The 22,218-nt window shown below is 40.7% G+C and overlaps 1 protein-coding gene across 1 annotated transcript in view; it reads right to left on the bottom strand.

Annotated features, from left to right (window-relative positions):
- The window catches only part of IDE (insulin degrading enzyme), a 352,051-nt gene that overhangs the window by 8,448 nt on the left and 321,385 nt on the right, over positions 1–22,218 (bottom strand). Inside the window, exons 20-21 of the mRNA XM_053692939.1 lie at positions 19,692–19,764; positions 3,667–3,734 (exon numbers count right to left, since the gene is read on the bottom strand). Of these exons, the coding sequence (XP_053548914.1) occupies positions 3,667–3,734; positions 19,692–19,764 (141 nt within the window). The remainder of the gene's footprint in view (positions 1–3,666; positions 3,735–19,691; positions 19,765–22,218) is intronic.

Below are 22,218 nucleotides of genomic sequence, written 5' to 3' on the forward strand. Positions count from 1 at the left end.
TAAGTAAAAAACTCCTGTCTCCTCTCACAACCTCCTTTGTTGAGACTTGCAAGAGAATGACTGGATATGACATGTGAGGGGAGGAGCTATATAGCAGCTCTGCTTGGGTGATCCTCTTGCAACTTCCTGTTGGGGAGAGATATAATCCCATAAGTAATGGATGACCCGTGGACTGACTACACTTAACAAGAGAAATCTAGCTTTCACTGCATTCCAGTGTAGATGTGTGTGCACATATACAGCAACTTTCCATGAGATATCTGCCGTAAGACCTAGGTTTCAAAATGGCGGTGTCCATAAAAGGTGCATTAAATATTTTGACTGTTTAATGTCCCTTTATTAACTAATACAAGAGACTGCAAAATAAAACTAAAAAAAAAGATAACAAAAACAGCAGAAAGCAAACAAGTGAAAAGCTAGTATTAACCCCTTAAGGACAAGGCCGATTCTCAATTTCTTTTCCTTAAGGACCAGGGCTATTTTTACATTTCTGCTGTGTTTGTGTTTAGCTGCAATTTTCCTCTTACTCATTTACTATACCCACACATATTATATACCGTTTGTCTCGCCAATAAATGGACTTTCTAAAGATACCATTATTTTCATCATATCTTATAATTTACCATAATTTTTTTTATAAAATATGATGAAAAAATGGAAAAAAAAAACACACACTTTTTCTAACTTTGACCCGCAAAATCTGTTACACATCACCACCAAAAAACACCCATGCTTAATAGTTTCTAAATTTTGTCCTGAGTTTAGAAATACCCAATGTTTACATGTTCTTTGCTTTTTTTTGCAAGTTATAGGGCAATAAATACAAGTAGCACTTTGCTATTTCCAAACCACTTTTTTTTTTCAAAATTAGCGCTAGTTACATTGGAACCCTCATATCTGTCAGGAATCCCTGAATATCCCTTGACATGTATATATTTTTTTTTAGTAGACAACCCAAAGTATTGATCTAGGCCCATTTTGTTATATTTCATGCCACCATTTCACCGCCAAATGCGATCAAATAAAAAAAATTGTTCACTTTTTTCACAAATATTAGGTTTCTCACTGAAATTATTTACAAACTTGTGCAATTATGCACACATAATTGTAAATGCTTCTCTGGGATCCCCTTTGTTCAGAAATAGCAGACATATATGGCTTTGGCGTTGCTTTTTGGTAATTAGAAGGCCGCTAAATGCTGCTGCGCACCAAACTTGTATTATGCCCAGCAGTGACGGGGTTAATTAAGTAGCTTGTAGGGAGCTTGAAGGGTTAATTTTAGCTTTAGTGTAGAGATCAGCCTCCCACCTGACACATCCCACCCCCTAATCCCTCCCAAACAGCTCTCTTCCCTCCCCCACCCCACAATTGTCCCTGCCATCTTAAGTACTGGCAGAAAGTCTGCCAGTACTAAAATAAAAGTTTTATTTAAAAAAAAAAAAAAATCATATTTTGCTGTGTAGGATCCCCTTTAGCCCCCAACCTGCCTGATCCCCCCACTAACTATTAGCCACCATTTTGAAACCCTTGACGTACAGGGTACGTCGCTGGTCTTTAAAGACCAGTTTGTGTAAGACGTACCCTGTACGACATGCGTCGTTAAGGGGTTAACTACAGAGAGGCAGAAATCAGCTGTAAATACACAAGTGTTGAGAGAATCAGCTAACTAAAAGATTCTCTAGAAACTCATCACCTGTTAATAAACAAAGTAATTTTTTAATGGTGATAATTTGGAATTTACCTCTATGATCAAATTGACCTAAGTTTTCTTGGTATCCTTTGTTGAAAAGCATACCTAGATATGCACTACTGTAAATAAGCTGGTGATTTGTGGCTACACACATATATGCCTCTTGTTATTGACTCACCAGACATGATCAGCTAGCTCCCAGTAGTGCATATCTGTGTAGGGGTAAAAGACCGTTATATGCAAGTAACATTGCAATAATAAATTTCTCTAACAAAGAGCTTTTTATTTTCCCACTTTTATGTCCGTTTAACCCCTTAACGACCGAGGACGTGCCTGGCATGTTCTCAGGGGTTTAAAGCGCTGGAAGCAATTGTGATCGCTTCCAGGGTATTGCAGCGATACTTCAATACTGAGGCATCATGCAATACCCTCTGGTAAGCAACCGATCGCCCAGCGATAACGCCAATTGTTGGTGGCGTGGGAGGCATAGGAGGTTGGCCCATCGCTAGAGGGGGCGGGAGCAGGCATAAGAGGGTCCGGGAGCGGGCATGAGAGGGTCCAGGAGCGGATGGGACTGCTATGTTACGGCAAAAGTTTAGTGAGTGGGAAGGAGGGAGAGGGGGGATAAGTGTTGGGAAAGGGATTTGCGAGGGGGAGGAGGGTAGGGTATTGAGGGGGGCAGCTACACTACAGAAAAATGTTATGTTTAAAAAAAAAAAAAAAAGCCTAATTTGTAGCAAACTGGGTACTGGCAGGCAGCTGTCAGTACCTAAGATGGCAGCAAATAGGTAGAGGGGGAGGGTTAGAGAGCTGTTTGGGGGGGGGGGGGAATCAAGGAGGTTGGGAGTTAAGGGGGGATTCTACACTGCAGAAAATATATTTAAAAAAATAAAAAAATACATATAGGATAATCTATACGCTAAAGCTAAAATTAACCCTACAAACGACCTAATTAACCACTTCACTGCTGGGCATAATACACGCGTGGTGCGCAGCTGCATTTAGCGCCCTTCTAATTACCAAAAAGCAATGCCAAAGCCATATATGTCTGCTATTTCTGAACAATTTTATTTCTATTTGATAGCATTTGGCGGTGAAATAGTGGCATGAAATATACCAAAATGGGCCTAGATTAATACTATGGGTTGTCTACTAAAAAACATTATATACATGTGAAGTGTTATTCAGGGATTACTGACAGATATCAGTGTTACAATGTAACGTTCGCTAATATTGAGAAAAAAAACAACAAGTATCTCACAAGTAAGGATGAAATCTGTGGACTCGTCATATCTTTGTAAAAGAAAACAACAAATGGTTTGGAAATAGCAATGTGCTACTTGTACTTATTGCCCTATAACTTGCAAAAAAGCAAAGAACATTTCAATTTTTTCTTTCATCATAGTTTATATAATTATTTTTTTAAATAGTAAATTATATGATGAAAATAATGGTATCTTTAGAAAGTCCATTTAATGGTGAGAAAAACTGTATAATATGTGTGGGTACAGTAAATGAGTAAGAGGAAAATTACAGCTAAACACAAACACAGCAGAAATGTAAAAATAGCCCTGGTCCCAAACGGTAAGAAAAATGAAAAGTGGACTGGTCACTAAGGGGTTAATGTCTGAATAAGATCTAAACTGCTTTATATAGATTTAGGTTTCAGCACAACAGAACAATTGTTAAGGTAAGATATGAAACTGCTGAACAACTAAAGGAAGGTAGAATTCCTCTACAATCTTGTGCCCCAATGCAACAAATATGGGACAAGCACATAGTTACTCCTGGGAAGGAACGGCTGATAAACCAATGAGAAGCATTATATACCTGTAGCAGCCAATCATTACCTTTATCCTGTACAAAAGCTGCAATTAGTAGTGGCTTTAGCTATGTGTGTATTAACCTGTTTGCATGTTTAGTAATAACATTTTTTAACAATGAAAGTATCCCCCATGCATGTGATTGTAACTTACCTGTGGAAGAGCTGGTGCTGGAGCAAGATTAATGTCATTTTGGCTTGGAAATTCTCCAACAACTGGACCTAAGGAAAATAAAACATTTCAAATTAAAGTAAAGCAGCCTGTACTGGACATAACGGGGTTTAACCCAAAAGTTAAAAGGGACATTAACCCTTTAAGGACACAGCTTTCAGTTTGCTCAATGGTTTTATGACGGAAAAATTCCGTCATATGTCCTTAAGAGGTTAAATACTAAATACATTTCATGCACCTCCCTCTAATTATAGATGCCGCCATTTTAAAACCCAGATTACACTATAGGAGAGTTGCTGCACGTGTACAAACACATCAGCCATGTAATGCAATAAAAGACAGATTTCAACAAGGTGGCACCCATGACTAGAGGTATGTGGGGCATTGTCTCAATACTTTGTTTATAAAATGTATTTAGGGTTTAATATCCCTTTAATGCTTGTGTTGATTAAAGCGTTAAAAAAAAGGAAAACAAAATATATAAGTTATTACTTTAGGATTCGTTACTAATTATTACCAGAGTAAAATGAAACCAGTAACTTGTTTTGGGGTGTTTTTGTGTCTCTAATGCAAAATGAATATGATGCCAAAAATACCACGCAATCTGACCGTCTCAGCAGTGAACGCAGTGAAATGAATGAAAAACACACAGAATAATGAGCAGAGATATGATACGAGACCTATTATGTATGCAAATGATGATGAATTTGATGCAGATGATGATTTTGAAACTACGGACAGTGTTATTGACAGAATTGACAATGCTGATGATCATTTAAAAGACAGGGCTGGGGTTGCAAAGGAAGAGGCCGAGTTGTCTAAGAAAAAGGAAGCTCTCTTAAACGGATACTATAACCACATTTTTTCTTTTTCGATTGAGATAGAGCAGGCAATTTTAAGCAACTTTCTAATTTACTCCCATTATCAATTTTTTTTCCATTCTCTTGCTAACTTTATTTTAAAAGCAGGAATGTAAAGCTTAGGAGTCGGCCCATAAGAAGCCTCTCTCAATAGGTGTGTTTTCAAGGAGCGTCTAAAGCTATACAAGGTTGGAGACAGTCTTATGGAGCAGGGTAAAAAGTTCCAGAGGACAGGAGCAGCAAGTGAGAAGTCTTGGAGGCGGTAGTGGAACGTAGGGATAAATGGAACGGAAAGACGTAAGTCAGAGGTTGATCGAAGAGGACTGGTCGAGGAATGTTTGGAGATGAGAGAGGAAATATAGTTGGGAATGAGGCTGTTCAGTGCTTTGTTAATACTTTAAATTGTATTCTGGAGTGTATGGGTAGCCAGTGTAGACACTGGCAGAGCGGAGCACTGACGTAGATCGACGACTTAGGTGGATGAGTCGAGCTGAAGCAATAATAGTAGATTAGTGGAGAAGAGGCGATGTTTTGGAAGGCCAATTAGAAGTAGATTGCAATAGTCAATACGTGACAAAATGAGGAAAGGAATTAGTTTTCTTGTAGTTTTTTGAGTAAGGAAGGGACGAATTCCAGCATATTTGTGTAGGTGTGCACAGCAGGATTTGGTAAGTGCTTGAATATCTGGGGTGAATGTGAATTCTGAGTTAAGTGTGACCCCAAGACAGTGGACCTGGGGTGAGGTGTTGAGAATATATAGTCTCCGATCGTCAGAGAAATGTCAGGTGTCAGATGTCTCGAAGAGGGGGGAATAAGAAGCAGCTCAGTTTTAGACAGGTTGAGTTGGAAGTAGTTTGAGGACATCAAAGAGGAAATTGCAGAGACACAGTTGGAAATCTGGTTAAATAAAGAGGGAGATACCAGGAGAGGAAAGATAGATTTGGGTATCATCAGCATATAAGTGGTACTGGAACCCAGAGGAGGATATATGGAAGTTGCGGTACTCCAACTGAGAGAGACAAAGCATCATAAGTTGCTGTTAAAGGAAACTGTAACAAGCGGTTTGAGAGATATGAAGTGAACAAGGAAAGGACTGTGTCTTGGATGCCGAATAATTATAATTAGAGAGTCCTTATTACCGCCTTGTCCTGATAAAAAAAAACAAGCTAAAGAGCCTCAACAAGACAATGTGGAAAGTTCCGAAACACTTCTGGCTGAAGAAATAGCCAAAAGAAACAAAAAACTTTCCATGACAAAAGCTGAATGTCCAAATTCTGTATAGGTTCAAAATGATGAACCTGCAACACTCTCAAAACTTAATTGAGATTCCAAGGAGGAGACACTGGTCTAATCCTGATAAGTGCCTGAACAAAAGTTTGAATATCTGACAATCTTGCAAGTTTATTTTTATACAAAAAAAATGGAAAAGCCGAAATCTGATCCTTCAAGAAACTGGCTGATAAACCCTTAACCATCTTGAAGAAATTGTAAAATTATTTGAATTCTGAAAGAATCCCAAAAGAAACCCTTAGAGTCACACCAAGAAAGAAAAACTTTCCATTTCCTTTTGTTCTTTTCTGGTGACTGGCTTCCTAGCCTGAATAAGCGTGTTGACAACAGAACCAGAAACACCTCTTTGGCGTAGAATTAAACATTCAATTTCCATGCCGTTAAATTCAGCACCCTTAAGTCTGGATGTAAGTAAAGTCCTTGAGACAGAAGATCTCATCACAATGGAAGAGTCCAAGGAGGAGAGTTGGACATTTGAATTAGATCTGCATACCAGGTCCTGGCCAAGCTGGAGCAATGAGGATTATTGGAGATCACTCCTGCTTTTTGAGTTTTTACTCAGGTAAGCAGAACAAACAAAGGAAATATGTACATCAGATTAAAAGACCAAGGAACCATATGCATCTATGAAATCTGCCTGAGGATCCCTTGGCAAAGTAACTGGGGAGCTTGTGATTCAAATGAGAAGCCATCATATCGATATCTGGCATCTCTCAACGTGCCACTATTTGATCGAAAACATTTCTGGTTGAGGGACAATTCTTACGAATGAAAAGTCTGACGACTGAGAAAGTCTGCTTTCTAACTGTTGACTCCTGAAATATTAATAGCTGAAATTATACAATGATTTTGTTCTGCCTAAGTTAGAATGCGAGAAACCTCCATCGCCAGAGAATTCCTGGTCCCCCCCATGATGATTTACATATGCCACTGTGGAGATTATTGTCAAATTGAAACCTCAGACAGGTCTCTCACTTGAGAAAAGGCTAACTATGAAGAGCCCTGAAAATTGCTTGAAGTTCTAACATATTGATTGGTAATCTTGCCTCATGAGGAGACCAAACTGATTAAGCCTTCACTATTTCACCTTTCTCCTGTGAAGGCAACAAGACTGATGGAAATCAGAAAGTGGGAGTGATTAAAGCTCTTGGTATGTTTGGTCATTTTTGTGGACTCTCAATACCTTATGAAAGAAAACAAAATGTATGCTTACCTGATAAATGTATTTCTTCAAGATATGGTGAGTCCATGGGTTCATCTTAATTACTGTTGGGAATATCCCTCCTCGCCAGCAGGAGGCGGCAAAGAGCACCACATTAAAAACTGTTAAGTATGACTTCCCTACCCATAAACCCCAGTCATTCGACTGAAAGTAAATGGAGAAAGGAAAGCAACACAAGGTGCGGAGGTGTCTGAGGCTTAGTCTCAAATAAAAAATTTAAAATAAGGGTGGGTCCGTGGACTCACCATATCTTGAAGAAATAAATTTATCAGATAAGCATAAATTTGGTTTTCTTCCAAAAATATGGTGAGTCCGCGGGTTCATCTTAATTACTGTTGGGAACCAATAACCAAGCTAGAGGACACAGATGAATAAGGGGGGATAAGAACAAGCATGCCTAAACGGAAGGCACCACCGCTTGAATAACCTTTCGCCCAAAAGCCGCCTCAGCCGAAGCAAAAGTAACAAATCTGTAAAATTTGGAAAAAGTATGTAAAGACCAAGTTGCGGCCTTGCAAATCTGCTCCATAGAAGCTTCATTTTTAAAAGCCCAAGAAGAGGCTACAGCCCTGGTGGAATGAGCCTTAATTCTCTCTGGAGGTTGCTTCCCAGTAGACTCATACGACAGGCGAATCACACTTCGCAACCAAAAGGCAAGAGTAGATGCAGTTGCTTTCTGACCTCTACACTTCCCGGAAAAATAAACAAAGAGAGCAGAAAAAAGTCCTTAATCACCTCCAAATAGAACTTATGAGCACGAACCACATCCAAATTATGCAACAGACGTTCTTTATCCGAAGAAGGCTTCGGACACAACGATGGAACACCAATCTCCTGATTAATATTCTTAGTAGAAACAACTTTGGGAAGGAATCCCAACAGTGCGAAGAACTGCCTTATACTCATGGGGATAGGCGGAAAGTTCAGATACCCTCCGCACAGAAGAAATCGCCAAAAGAAACAAAACCTTCCAGGATAGTAACTTATATCTACAGAATGCATTGGATCAAATGGGCGCCGCTGCAAAACCTTAAGAACAAGATTAACACTCCAAGGTAGAGCAATAGGTTTAAACACAGGCCTAATTCTGACCAAGGCCTGACAAAAAGATTGAAGATCTGCCAAACACTTATGCAACAGCACAGATAAGGCCAAAATTTGACCCTTCAAAGTGCTAACAGATAACCCTTTCTCCAGACCCTCCTCGAGTAAAGACAAAATTCTTGGAATCTTAACCCTACTCCAAGAGTAACCCTTGATTCACACAAATAAAGATATTCCCTCCATATCTTATGGTAAATATTCCTAGTAACAGGCTTACGAGTCTGAATCATAGTTTCAATTACTGACTCAGAGAAACCACGCTTAGATAGAATCAAGCGTTCAATCTCCAAGCAGTCAGCTTCAGAAAAACAAGATTTGGGTGGAGGAAACGCCCCTGAAGAAGAAGTTCCTTCCTCAGAAGTAACCTCCACTAGATCCGCATACCAGATCCTTCTAGGCCAAGCCGGGGCAATTAGGATCACTGATGCCATTTCCTGTTTTATGCAAGAAATCACCCGTGGAAGTAGAGCAAACAGAGAAAACAGAAAGGCCATTCTGAAGTTCCAAGGGACTGCCAACGCATCTATTAGGCAGGCCTGAGGATCCCTCGATCTGGAACCATACTACGGAAGCTTGGCATTTTGTTGAGACGCCATCAGATCCAACTCCGGAATCTCCCATTTGGAGGCTAACCTGGATGAAGTTCCCATTCCCCGGGATGGAATGTCTGCTTAGGAAATCCGCTTCCCAATTGTCCACGCCCGGGATGTGAATGGCAGAAAGGCAACAACAGTGATCTTCCGCCCACTGAATGATCCGAGTTACCTCCCTCATGGCTAGAGAACTCTGAGTTCCCCCCTGGTGGTTGATGTAAGCCACTGAAGTTATTTTGTCCGATTGGAATCTGATGAACTGGTTTAAAGCCAACTATGGCCAAGCCAACAGCGTGTTGTAAATTGCTCTCAACTCCAAGATGCTGATCGATAGTTCTGACTCCTCCCGAGACCAAAGACCATGCGCCTTTAAGGAATTCCGGACTGCTCCCCATCCCACCAGGCTTGCGTCCGTGGTCACGATCACCAATGAAGGCCTCCGAAAGCAGGTGCCCTGAGACAGGTGTTCCAGAAAGAGCCACCACAGAAGGGAATCCTTTGTCTTCTGATCTAGAGTTATCTTTGGGGATAGAACCAGATAATCTCCATTCCATTGACTGAGCATGCACAACTGCAGGGCTCTCAGATGAAATCGAGCAAATGGGACGATGTCCATGGCAGCCTCCATCAGACCAATTATTTCCAAACATTGGGCGACTGAAGAGAGAGCCGTCTCCTGCAGGGATCGACAAGAGGATAGGAGCTTTGCTATTCTGGCCTCTGTCAGAAAAATCTTCATCAGAACAGAATATATGATAGTCCCTAAGAAAACTACCCTTGTCACAAGAACCAGGGAGTTCTTTTCCAAATTTACTTTCCACCCGTGGGATCGGAGAAAGGACAGTAACATCTCTGTGTGAGATGCTGCTTGAGGAAAGGAAGGTGCCTGAACCAGAATATCATCCAGGTAGGGAGCCACTGCAATCCCCCTAGACCGGACCACTGCTAAGAGGGCTCCTAGGACCTTTGAGAATATCCTGGGAGCCGTGGCAAGGCCGAACGGTAAGACCACAAACTGGAGGTGATGGTCTATAAAGGCAAACCTCAGGAATTTGTGATGATCCCTGTGAATGGGAACATGCAAGTATGCATCCTTTAGATCTATGGTCATCATGAACTGACCTTCTTGAATCAATGGAAGAATCGTACGAATGGTTTCCATCTTGAAAGATGGAACCCTGAGGAATTTGTTGAGCCATTTTAAGTCTAGAATGGGACGGAAGGTCCCCTCTTTTTTGGGAACCATAAACAGGTTTGAGTAAAACCCCAGACCCTATTTCTGCTTTGGAACAGAGACAATAACTCCCAGGGACGAGAGATCTTGGACGCATTTTAAGAACGCCTCCCTCTTTATCCGGTCTGCAGATAATCTGGAAAGGTGAAACCTGCCCCTGGGAGGACAATTTTTTAACTCAAACCTGTAGCCCTGAGAAACAATGTCCACAGCCCAAGGATCTGGAATGTCTTTTATCCAGATCTGAGAGAACTGAGACAGTCTGCCCCCTACCTGATGCAAGCCTGGATCAGGGGCAACCCCTTCATGCAGACTTAGAATCAGCCGTGGGCTTTTTGGCCTGCTTCCCCTTAGTCCAAGACTGATTTGGTTTCCAGGACGGCTTGTTATTGTCCTGTTTGGACGAAGACGAGGATGGCTTTCCTCTAAAGTTACGAAAGGAACGAAAATTACTCTGACGTCCCTTTGGTCTGTTCTTATCCCAAGGCAGAAAAGACCCCTTTCCACCTGTAATGTCGGAAATGATTTCCACCAAACCAGGTCCAAATAAAGTCTTGGCCTTGTAAGGAAGTGCCATCAGCTTGACCTTAGATGAAACATTGGCTGACCAAGACTTTAACCATAAGGCCCTTCTGGCTAAAACTGAAAAATTAGAAGCCTTAGCTCCCAGTCTAAGGACCTGAAGGACAGCGTCTGCAATATAGGAATTGGCTAACTTAAGAGCACTGATCCTGTCCTGAATCTCGTCTAGAGGCGTCTCTTCCTGAATAGAATCCGACAAGGCCTCAAACCAATAGGAAGATGCACTAGTCACCATGGCAATATATACTACAGGCTGCCATTGGAGACCAAGATGTACATAAATCTTTTTCAAATACGCCTCCATCTTTTTATCCATAGGATCTTTGAAAGAGCAACTATCCTCAATAGGTATAGTAGTTCTCTTGGCCAGGGTAGAAATGGCCCTTTCTACCTTGGGCACCGAAGACCAAGACTCCTTATAGATGACTCCACTGGGGACATTTTCCTAAACACTGGTGACGGAGTAAAAGCCACTCCACTCCTTAGCCCTATCTGGCACTGGGAAAACCTCTGAAGAGGAAGGAACGTTAAAAAAACTATTAAGTTTAGTAGACTTCTTAGGCGTGACTACTGCCTGGGTCTCAGAGTCAACCAAGGTAGCTAAAACCTCCTTTAACAATAAACGAAGGTGTTCAAGCTTAAATCTGAAGGAAGCTCCTTCACCATCAGAAGAAGGCATTATACTGTCCGAGTCTGAGATTCAACCCTCCGAATGAGTCTTCCTCATCCTCAAATCTAAGAGGAGCCTGAGACTCAGTGCCAGGGACATATACCTTATTATCTGAATTCTTAGATTTCCTCTTGCGCTTCCTCGAAAACCTGGGAAACTCGGCTAAGCCTGCAGATACCGCTAAGGATACCTGTGCGGCAATCTCTGCCTTTAAAAACGCTCCACTGGGAGTTAGCGAGGAACCGCAGGACACATTGTTAGATGCCATAGAGGCTTGGGACGAAATAGGAGATGGCCCTGGTAACACCTGGACAGCATCCTCCTGAGAGACAATAGGCTCCATATTAAAAAAAAAACCTTATCTTTACCCTGTAATGTCTGTTTAACACAGGAGGAATAGAATTGCATGGGTGCTGCAATTTGTGCATCTAAACACAACAAACAAGGGTTGCATTGACCGGGCTCCTGATTCATGTCAGACATGCCTGATTACTATCCCCACAGGCCTTTACCGTATGAGGGTAATGCCAAAGTCTAATGATAGAGTAGTAACAAAAGTTAAAGAGCTGATAACAAAGTTACTTCCCTGCTTCAAGCTCTTCTTCAAACTATCTGACTAAAGGGGAGAAAATAACACTGCTAATGTTTATTAATAAAGCAGCTTATCCTGGCAGATGAGCGTTGTCGCTCCTACTAAACCTCCCTCCACACCTCAGTATACTGAGGCGCCTCCTTACCACCACCGTGTAACGGGATTGCTCCCCTGACCTCTCCTATATGCGCTACCTCACAGAACACAGCCACATTCAATGAGAAACCACCTCCATAGTGAACAGAGCAGAGAGGAAGGCCGATTACGTGAGCAAACGTAAGGGAGGCGCGAAAACCTCCCGCGGAACAATGGAGAAGGAGGGGGCGTGGCCAAGCTGAATCCACATGCCACCATGGCATTAAGAAAACCTATACTTTAAGTAAAAGCACCCAACACACAGCAATCACCTAAAAAGAGCCCTGTGTTAGATTAGAATTAACCATACTAGTCTCTCAATAAAGCCCTGTGTCTGCAGTCATGTCTTAGCAAAGCCCTTACACTAGGGTGAGCTAATATAGTCCCTATACGCATAGCAAGGTAGAAAAATTCTCAAGTGCCCCTTCTCCCATCTGGAAGACCAGCACTTACCTGCTCAGCTGTCGGACATGAAGACAGTCCCTAGGTGTCAGGGTGCCAGGAATCAGACTGAGACGAGAAGTGCAAAAATAATCACACTTTTGTTAATAGCAAAAAAATAATAAAAAGTCCACAAGTCAAATAACAAGCCAGGAATCAAAACCAGAGCTGGTAGTAAGACGAGCCGAGTCAGGAGCCAAAGCGAATAGTCAGACGAGCCGGAATCAGGAACAAGGAGAACAGCAGAGTCAGGAACAAGCCAGGGATCAGGAACCAGGAGGGACGTCAGACAGCCAGGTAATACAATGGAACTCACAAACAGGTCTGAGACAACGCAAGGGCCAAGAATACTGAACAGAGGCCCTTTAAATAATAAGTGATGACATCCCAATTCTTAGACTGCAACCTGTCTCACATGGATGATGTATACTAGTCTGGCCATAAAAGGGCTTGCAGGAAATGAGCAGCATCACACACTATGCACCAGAGTTAGCAAGAGAGGTGAGTAAAATGGCTGCCAGCAGCACATGGCAAACAAAGCAGGGGAAAAAACCCCTGACACTAGGTATGAGAGGAAACCTCTTCCTCACAGAGACCTGGCCAAAATGCAGATAAAGTAACCAACTTTGGTATCTGAGACTAGGGCAGCAAATGTGGGGAAAAACGCAGCAAGTACCTCTTTGCAAGTTCCCCACTGCTTTAAAGTCACCACAGCTCGACCGCAAAGACTAACGTAGAGCATAGCTAAACCCTGAAACTTGCTTGAAGTAATCCATCTTCTCAGAAAAAACTATTTTAATTACACACTAAACTTCACCTCCTCCATGCACGAGAGGCAAAGAGAATGACTGGGGTTTATGGGTAGGGAAGTGATACTTAACAGTTTTTACTGTGGTGCTCTCTGCCTCCTCCTGCTGGCGAGGAGTGATATTCCCAACAGTAATTAAGATGAACTCGTGGACTCACAATATCTTTGGAAGAATTTTTATTTTTACATCTATCAGTGCAGCATGCTTATTACTTCAAAGATCTGGTTTTCCCCTGACCTCTGTCAGGGCTTCCCTGGTTTCAGCTAGACCTTGGAGTAGAAGACAAGAGAGGGGATTAGATAGGGGGCAAAATTCAGCTAATCACAACAGAATCTCTGGATTGTGCACTCTTTTGTTCAAAAGTACCAGTGTATGAATGTCCAGCTGTGCTTAAGTATTGGGCTTTGAATTTACCTCCCCTTGAGACAATATTTGTATTGTCTTGTTTGCAGCACTTTTGCTTCAATTTTAAACCAAAACTTTATTTTTTATTTTTTAGCAATATTCTTGCCTTATATGGTTTGCATTAAAGAGGTTAAGGGGACAGGTCTTGTGTTTAAAATGCTGCAACGTGCAATTCTGAAGCATTTTTCAGTGCTGCTAGGACCTGTTTCAAACCTACTGTGTTTATTCTGCTCATGCAGCATCGCACCGCCTTACCTCTGCTCATATAACCGTCTCTAACTTTATGTTATGCTTCGTTTGGGAGGGTTTTGCTCCTTAGCATTTTGCAGAATATTGGCCCAGATGGTGCTCTCTCCCCTATAGAAAAAAAAGAGACTACTCTCCCCTATAGAAAAAAAAGAGACTAAAACTGACCAGGACTAGGCTTCCTGTTATTTGCTGGAAGAAACTTTTAGTAGGGCATCAGCTTTAAAGTTTCTGGTTTATGTGCTACTGCTATTTCAGATGAACAGGGGTGTGGAAATTTTAAAAAAATCTACTTGTCCACGGGACTAAAGTGGTAGCTCAGTCTACTTGTCCCTTATGACAATCTACTTGTCCTGACACACAAATGTAATGGGATCAATATATTTGTTACATAGGGGAACTATCTACGCCACCCAACAATTAAAACAATTTAAACTTTTCTTATACAACAGGATTTTATTTTAAAGAAAAAAAAGAGTCAATATTAAGTATAACAATTTTTAAGATTATACGTAAGATTATATATATATAAACTTCTTTGTACCTTCTGTTTTTATGTCAGTTATAGCATCAGTTATAGCACCTAGAATAAAATGAACAAAGTATTCATTCCAGTTGTGTGAGTAATTAGGCTTGCTAAAGGTAGTTTACTATACAATTATGGAGTTAAGAAAAAGAGCAAAAAAGTAAAAAAACAAACAAAAAAAAAAACACTTTTGAAGTGAAAAATTGTTGTCAAATCTAGTCTTTTGATTGCTATTGACAGAATGTGATATTACTGATTGATTAGCAGGCAAGTTAGTGCCCAGTATGTGCACTATGTACCTATCATTGTCAGATCTGAGAAAGGCACAGAGAGCTTGTGCATGGTACTAATTTCAAAGTTAAAAACAGGCTAAAGCAATCTTTTTTTTTTTCCTCCCTAATTTAACCACTTACATCCTCAGTCCACCTTCCAAAATTCTCATTATGACACCTGATGACCTGGTAACCCATGCCTTCCCTCACTCTACCCACTCTTGGCACCTTCACCCTAGCAAACTCACCGAACCACACGGGGGTGGTGACATCCACGCAGGTGTGGCTATCAATGTCCCAGGACAGGATCAACACCTGCCTGGAGTTCTTCTCGTACCTCACTTCAATGTCTATATCCAGCCCCTGGTGAACATTATGGTCCACCCCGCTAACAGTTACAAATACCCGGTCAGCCTCAGAGTAGGGAAGTGGGTACTGCAGTGTCACCCTCACATGACATGTTTTCCGCACCCGCAGTCCACTCAGGGGGCTTACAATTCACCACACATCTTCCCTTTCCCTGAGACAGTCCCCGGGCAACAGGCATAAGCAGCCTGCCTCTGCTCACCAAAGACCAGCAGTGCCGGCCATGATGCACCAGGTTATTCATCAGTGTCCTAAACTGACCATATGCCCCTCTCTGCCATTCACACAAGGTTCATTAGTCCCACTGCATGCTCCGTGATTAATCACAGATGAACTACAAACACCACAGTGCACCACATCAGACATGAGAACGTGAAATGTACCGTCATCTGCTATATGTTTGGGTTTTCTGATTTATTTTCATTCTAACATAATATATAGAGAAATACAATAAAATAATATTAGTAATAAGGAGGTGTTAAAAACAATAATTTGCTATGTAACAATTCCAAGTGATTAGGTATGAGACGGTGTAGTTCAGAGTAATATCGTAATTTTTTATTGAATCTTAGGTATCCAGGTTAGCTTAGTGAAACCGATATTTTACTGTAAAACTCCTTTTGTGACATTTCAATAGATGTTGCGAAACTGCTCCATAATCGTGCGCGCATGTGTTTATGGTCCAATAGCGAAGTTTCCGTTCCCCAGTAGTTTGTTCTGCACGCTGCTGTGAACTTCAGGAACTGTAGTATTCCAATAATTCACATGCTAACTGACTTCTATGCCTCCAGCTGGGTTAATTGTGTAAGCGGTTGCAGTAGGCAGCATAGAAGTCAGTTAGCATGTGAATTATTGGAATACTACAGTTTCTGAAGTTCACATTACTGTGCCTTGTACTCAATGCATGTGTGACAAGCAGCAGCGTGCGGCACAAACTACTGGGGAACGGAAACTTCACTATTGGACCATAAACACATGCGCGTATGATTATGGAGCAGTTTTGCAACATCTATTAAAATGTCACAAAAGGAGTTTTAGAGTAAAATATCGGTGTCACTAAGCTAACTGGATACCTAAGATTCAATAAAAAAATTACGATATTACTCTGAACTACACCGTCCCATACCTACTGGGAACGGAAACGCCGGACATTGCAACAACGAGCGCTCCCTGCCTGCCATTACTAATGAACGTTGACACAACAGATCCTTATTAGAAGGTCTCCTTGGCAACCTCTGCACCCGGCCAGTGCCCACCTCTGTTTCATTGGAGCACAGTTACTATTGGATTATGTTGTCTGTAATAATAAAATGAGACTGCAGCCCAAGACATATAAATTTCCAACACGTACTTAACTCTCTCTGTCTCTAACTCGCTGACCGCGTCCTGTGCACTGCTAGCCCGGTGGGGAAAATCCACTTGCCCGGTGCCCGGAACTGTATGTCCCGGGCGATATAAATTGCGCATCCCTGGATGAACCAAGGCATTTAGAGGCTTCACTCAGTTATATAAGTAATTGGAGGGGGGGGGGGGAGGGGATGTCTGGAAGTTCTCAAATGCCATCCCACCATAGCTTGCCTTTGGTTATGAATAATTCCTCTGTTAGCGTTTTTAAATAATGAGAGAGAGGGAGGAAGAGAAAGAGGAAGAGATACAAAGAATGAGGGAAACACACATTATATACACATATATATATATATACACACACACACACACATACATACACACATACACCTATATACATAAGCACACACATACAATGAATACATAGCCCCTTCTGTTATGCACACCTGTAGCCAAGGGATAAAAATTTCCAGTAGTGATATTTCTCCAGTCAAACCTATATAAATACATTATTTTTTTCATGCAGATCTTTCTATTTTTATTGCTAAGTAAACTGACTTGTATGCATTTCCATTCCATTGACAGCCTATCTAGCAGTTATTGCTGTTGCTTTGTCTTCATTGAACAGATACAACCAAGCAATGGCTTAATATATTATTGAGACCAAAAGCCCGATGTTCAAAAATTCACCATTATGTAGGTTTCTCATTCACAACCAGAACTCTGCATATAGAGAACAGCTCTCGATATATAATTGGGCATCAACGGTCCATAGTTGTTGCTTTTTTTTTTTTTTTTTTACATTCAATTTAAATAAATGAGAATATATGACAAATTGAGTTTCTTATATTCTGAAAAGACCACTGGTAACAGGTATTCCACGTATATTTACTACTATTGCAATAAAAAACTGGTACCACAATAATACCTTTATTTATTCTCCCCTACATAACAAAACTTAACACCAAAGGTCTGGTGTCTGTGACTATTCATCAATATATTGTTTAATTATATTTAATTTCACTTTAACAGTTGCATTGCTTTTGTATGTATAATAGTGGAGATACTTATTATGTCACGAAAAAATACAAATAAATCCTGCACTTGCAATAACCAGCATATATTATATACTGTATGTATATGTGTATATATATATATATATATATATATATATATATATTTCTTTAAGAATAAATTGTGTTCTTTTAATAATGTTTATATTTACTTCTATTCTGCAATTTGCTGTGTTCTCTTGGAATCCTCGGTATACATACATAGGCTAAGGAGCAGCAATGTATTACCGGGAGCTAGCTGCACATATATGCATCTTGTCATTGGCTCACCTGGTGTGAAATTGTATGCTCTATCTGAATAATGAAAGAAAAATGTGGCCCCATTGCAGAATGGTACAGAAAAGGCCAGATGAAGCAAAATATCTAATTTGTAGAACAAAAAAGTTCTAGTAAGTTTTAGAAGGAATATACTGTAGATTTTGAGTAGAACTATATCTCTATGTTTGCACATGAACCTTAAAGGGACAATAAAGTAAAAAAAAATTTTCATGATTTAAATAGGGCATGTAATTTTAAACAACTTTCCAATTTACTTTTATTACCAAGTTTGCTTAGTTCTCTTGGTATTCTTAGTTGAAAGCTAAATCTAGGAGGTTCATGTGCTAATTTCTTAGACCTTGAAGACTGCCTCTAATCGGAAAGCATTTTGACAGTTTTTTCACCACTAGAGGGCGTTAGTTCATGTGTTTCATATAGATAACATTGAGCTCCGGCACGTGAAGCTCCTAAGAGCAAGCACTGATTGGCTAAAAATGCATGTCTGTCAAAAGAACTGAAATAAGGGGGCAGTTTGCAGAGGCATAGATACAAGGTAATCACAGAGGTAAAAAGTGTATTTATATAATTGTGTTGGTTATGCAAAACTGGGGAATGGGTAATAAAGGGATTATCTACCTTTTTAAACAACAAAAATTCAGGTGTTTACTGTCCCTTTAAATAGTAGTCAATGATGAAAAATCATTTAAAAGACTAAATTTAAGGGTTATTTTTATTTTTTTGTATTTAGAAGTATGTTCATTGTTCTCCTTGAAAACACAGAGATTATTGATTTACAACTTTATGTAGATTTTACACCAAACCTAAGGCTTAGACACCTACAGCTATCACACTTCTTCCATACTAGTATAAAGATAAATGTAAGTTAGGGAGAAATATTTCAAGCCTTGTGTTTTCCTAGCCATGTGCTAGAGGTAAAACTCCCCATAGAGCACCAATTTAGCAGCATCCCTTTATATAGAATGGCAACTTTTAAAAAACTAAATCTTATTGATCCATGAACATTATAGAAGCCAAAACAGAAACTACTTCCTAGAATGGCAAAAGTGTAACCCTTAAATTTCTGCTACCAGATTGAGGGGTGGGACTAACGTTGGTAATGTTACTCGTTTGGTGTTCCTGTCCATTTATAGCAGTAATCAAGGAAATTAAGCTACCCTGCACTCTCCGTGCCCCCCTTATTTTTCTGCTCCATAAACAAACAGGCTAAACCTTTAACGCCCTCTTGTGAATATTAATCAATAATTAATTCCCAGACACTGGAAACAAATCCAATTACTGACAACGGAAGAGTGTCTACCACTCAATCACACTACTTGCTCTGCCATATAATAAAGCATTCCCAGACCATGGTTTTCATAGTGAGAAAATGTGTAATGGGTTTGATGCATTAAAGGGACAGTCAACACAAATAGTTATTGTTTAAAAAAATAGATAACGCCTTTACTACCCATTCTCCAGCTTTGCACAACCAACATTGTTATATTAATATACTTTATAACATTGAAACCTCTAAATTTCTGCCTGTTTCTAAGCCACTACAGCCTCTTATCACATGATTTTTTCTTAGATTTTCACAACAGGAGACTGCTAGTTCATGTGAGCCGTATAGATAATATTGTGCTCACGTCCATGGAGTTGTGGCTGACACTGCACTAATTGGCTAAAATGTAACGCAATAGATAATAAATAAAAAGTCATGTGATCAGGGGACTGATATAACCATGTTTTCTGTGCAAAATTGGGGAATAGGTAAAAAAAGGTATTAGCTATATTTTTAAACAATAAAACATTTTGAGTTGACTGTCCCTTTAAAGTTGTACATAGTACATAAATTGTATACATTTTCCAGATGTGGTTTTGTCTGATCATTGATGGCTTGAAGGGATATTGATTTGTATGGTTATTCATGTGTCATATTCGATTATATGTATAATGATAATAATAGTTTGCTTCTAGGTACTTACAAGAATCCATCTCTCTAGCAAGAACATGCACAGACACTTTGTGTCGTCTTGGAGCTTCCACTGATAACATCTCCTGCAAAACAAAAAAAACAGAATACTCAGATTTGTAGATCCCCAGCTTCCCAGCAGAAGTGGCAGATGCTAACCCAGCATGACAACCGAAATATGCAGCATCTGCAGGACTGGAAGTTTAGGAGATCAATATTTAATCTTCTGTGCTGTTAGCAGAGCCTGCAGCCATTTTAAGAAATTTTCTGAAGTGCTGTAACCTTGAACTTTCTTTTTTTTTTTTTAAACCGACAAGTAGTTTTCTGGTAGCTAAGATTAGTCACAAAATGAATTCCCCTGTGCAAGTCCAATATGAATCAGGTTGCCAGGAAACGGGTCTCTAGAACATTTCTATCCAACATTCTCTAGTGTTAAGGACAAAGCATAGTATGTAAAATTAGAACAGTCATCCCTACTATGTTTAAATATTTACAGCTAAGCTTTTCAAGTCTTTGCATTCACGTACAAGCAAGAAAACAGAATTTATGTTTACCTGATAAATTTCTTTCTCCAACGGTGTGTCCGGTCCACGGCGTCATCCTTACTTGTGGGATATTCTCTTCCCCAACAGGAAATGGCAAAGAGCCCAGCAAAGCTGGTCACATGATCCCTCCTAGGCTCCGCCTACCCCAGTCATTCGACCGACGTTAAGGAGGAATATTTGCATAGGAGAAACCATATGGTACCGTGGTGACTGTAGTTAAAGAAAATAAAATATCAGACCTGATTAAAAAAACCAGGGCGGGCCGTGGACCGGACACACCGTTGGAGAAAGAAATTTATCAGGTAAACATAAATTCTGTTTTCTCCAACATAGGTGTGTCCGGTCCACGGCGTCATCCTTACTTGTGGGAACCAATACCAAAGCTTTAGGACACGGATGAAGGGAGGGAGCAAATCAGGTCACCTAAATGGAAGGCACCACGGCTTGCAAAACCTTTCTCCCAAAAATAGCCTCAGAAGAAGCAAAAGTATCAAACTTGTAAAATTTGGTAAAAGTGTGCAGTGAAGACCAAGTCGCTGCCCTACATATCTGATCAACAGAAGCCTCGTTCTTGAAGGCCCATGTGGAAGCCACAGCCCTAGTGGAATGAGCTGTGATTCTTTCGGGAGGCTGCCGTCCGGCAGTCTCGTAAGCCAATCTGATAATGCTTTTAATCCAAAAAGAGAGAGATGTAGAAGTTGCTTTTTGACCTCTCCTTTTACCTGAATAAACAACAAACAAGGAAGATGTTTGTCTAAAATCCTTTGTAGCATCTAAATAGAATTTTAGAGCGCGAACAACATCCAAATTGTGCAACAAACGTTCCTTCTTTGAAACTGGTTTTGGACACAGAGAAGGTACGATAATCTCCTGGTTAATGTTTTTGTTAGAAACAACTTTTGGAAGAAAACCAGGTTTAGTACGTAAAACCACCTTATCTGCATGGAACACCAGATAAGGAGGAGAACACTGCAGAGCAGATAATTCTGAGACTCTTCTAGCAGAAGAAATCGCAACTAAAAACAAAACTTTCCAAGATAATAACTTAATATCAACGGAATGTAAGGGTTCAAACGGAACCCCCTGAAGAACTGAAAGAACTAAATTGAGACTCCAAGGAGGAGTCAAAGGTTTGTAAACAGGCTTGATTCTAACCAAAGCCTGAACAAAGGCTTGAACATCTGGCACAGCTGCCAGCTTTTTGTGAAGTAATACCGACAAGGCAGAAATCTGTCCCTTCAGGGAACTTGCAGATAATCCTTTTTCCAATCCTTCTTGAAGGAAGGATAGAATCCTAGGAATCTTAACCTTGTCCCAAGGGAATCCTTTAGATTCACACCAACAGATATATTTTTTCCAAATTTTGTGGTAAATCTTTCTAGTCACAGGCTTTCTGGCCTGAACAAGAGTATCGATAACAGAATCTGAGAATCCTCGCTTCGATAAAATCAAGCGTTCAATCTCCAAGCAGTCAGCTGGAGTGAAACCAGATTCGGATGTTCGAACGGACCCTGAACAAGAAGGTCTCGTCTCAAAGGTAGCTTCCAAGGTGGAGCCGATGACATATTCACCAGATCTGCATACCAAGTCCTGCGTGGCCACGCAGGAGCTATCAAGATCACCGACGCCCTCTCCTGCTTGATCCTGGCTATCAGCCTGGGGATGAGAGGAAATGGCGGGAACACATAAGCTAGTTTGAAGGTCCAAGGTGCTACTAGTGCATCCACTAGAGCCGCCTTGGGATCCCTGGATCTGGCCCCGTAGCAAGGAACTTTGAAGTTCTGACGAGAGGCCATCAGATCCATGTCTGGAATGCCCCACAGGTGAGTGACTTGGGCAAAGATTTCCGGATGGAGTTCCCACTCCCCCGGATGCAATGTCTGCCGACTCAGAAAATCCGCTTCCCAATTTTCCACTCCTGGGATGTGGATAGCAGACAGGTGGCAGGAGTGAGACTCCGCCCAAAGAATAATTTTGGTTACTTCTTCCATCGCT

The sequence above is a fragment of the Bombina bombina genome, chromosome 9, assembly GCF_027579735.1.
Source record: "Bombina bombina isolate aBomBom1 chromosome 9, aBomBom1.pri, whole genome shotgun sequence".
NCBI classification, from domain to species: Eukaryota; Metazoa; Chordata; class Amphibia; order Anura; family Bombinatoridae; genus Bombina; species Bombina bombina.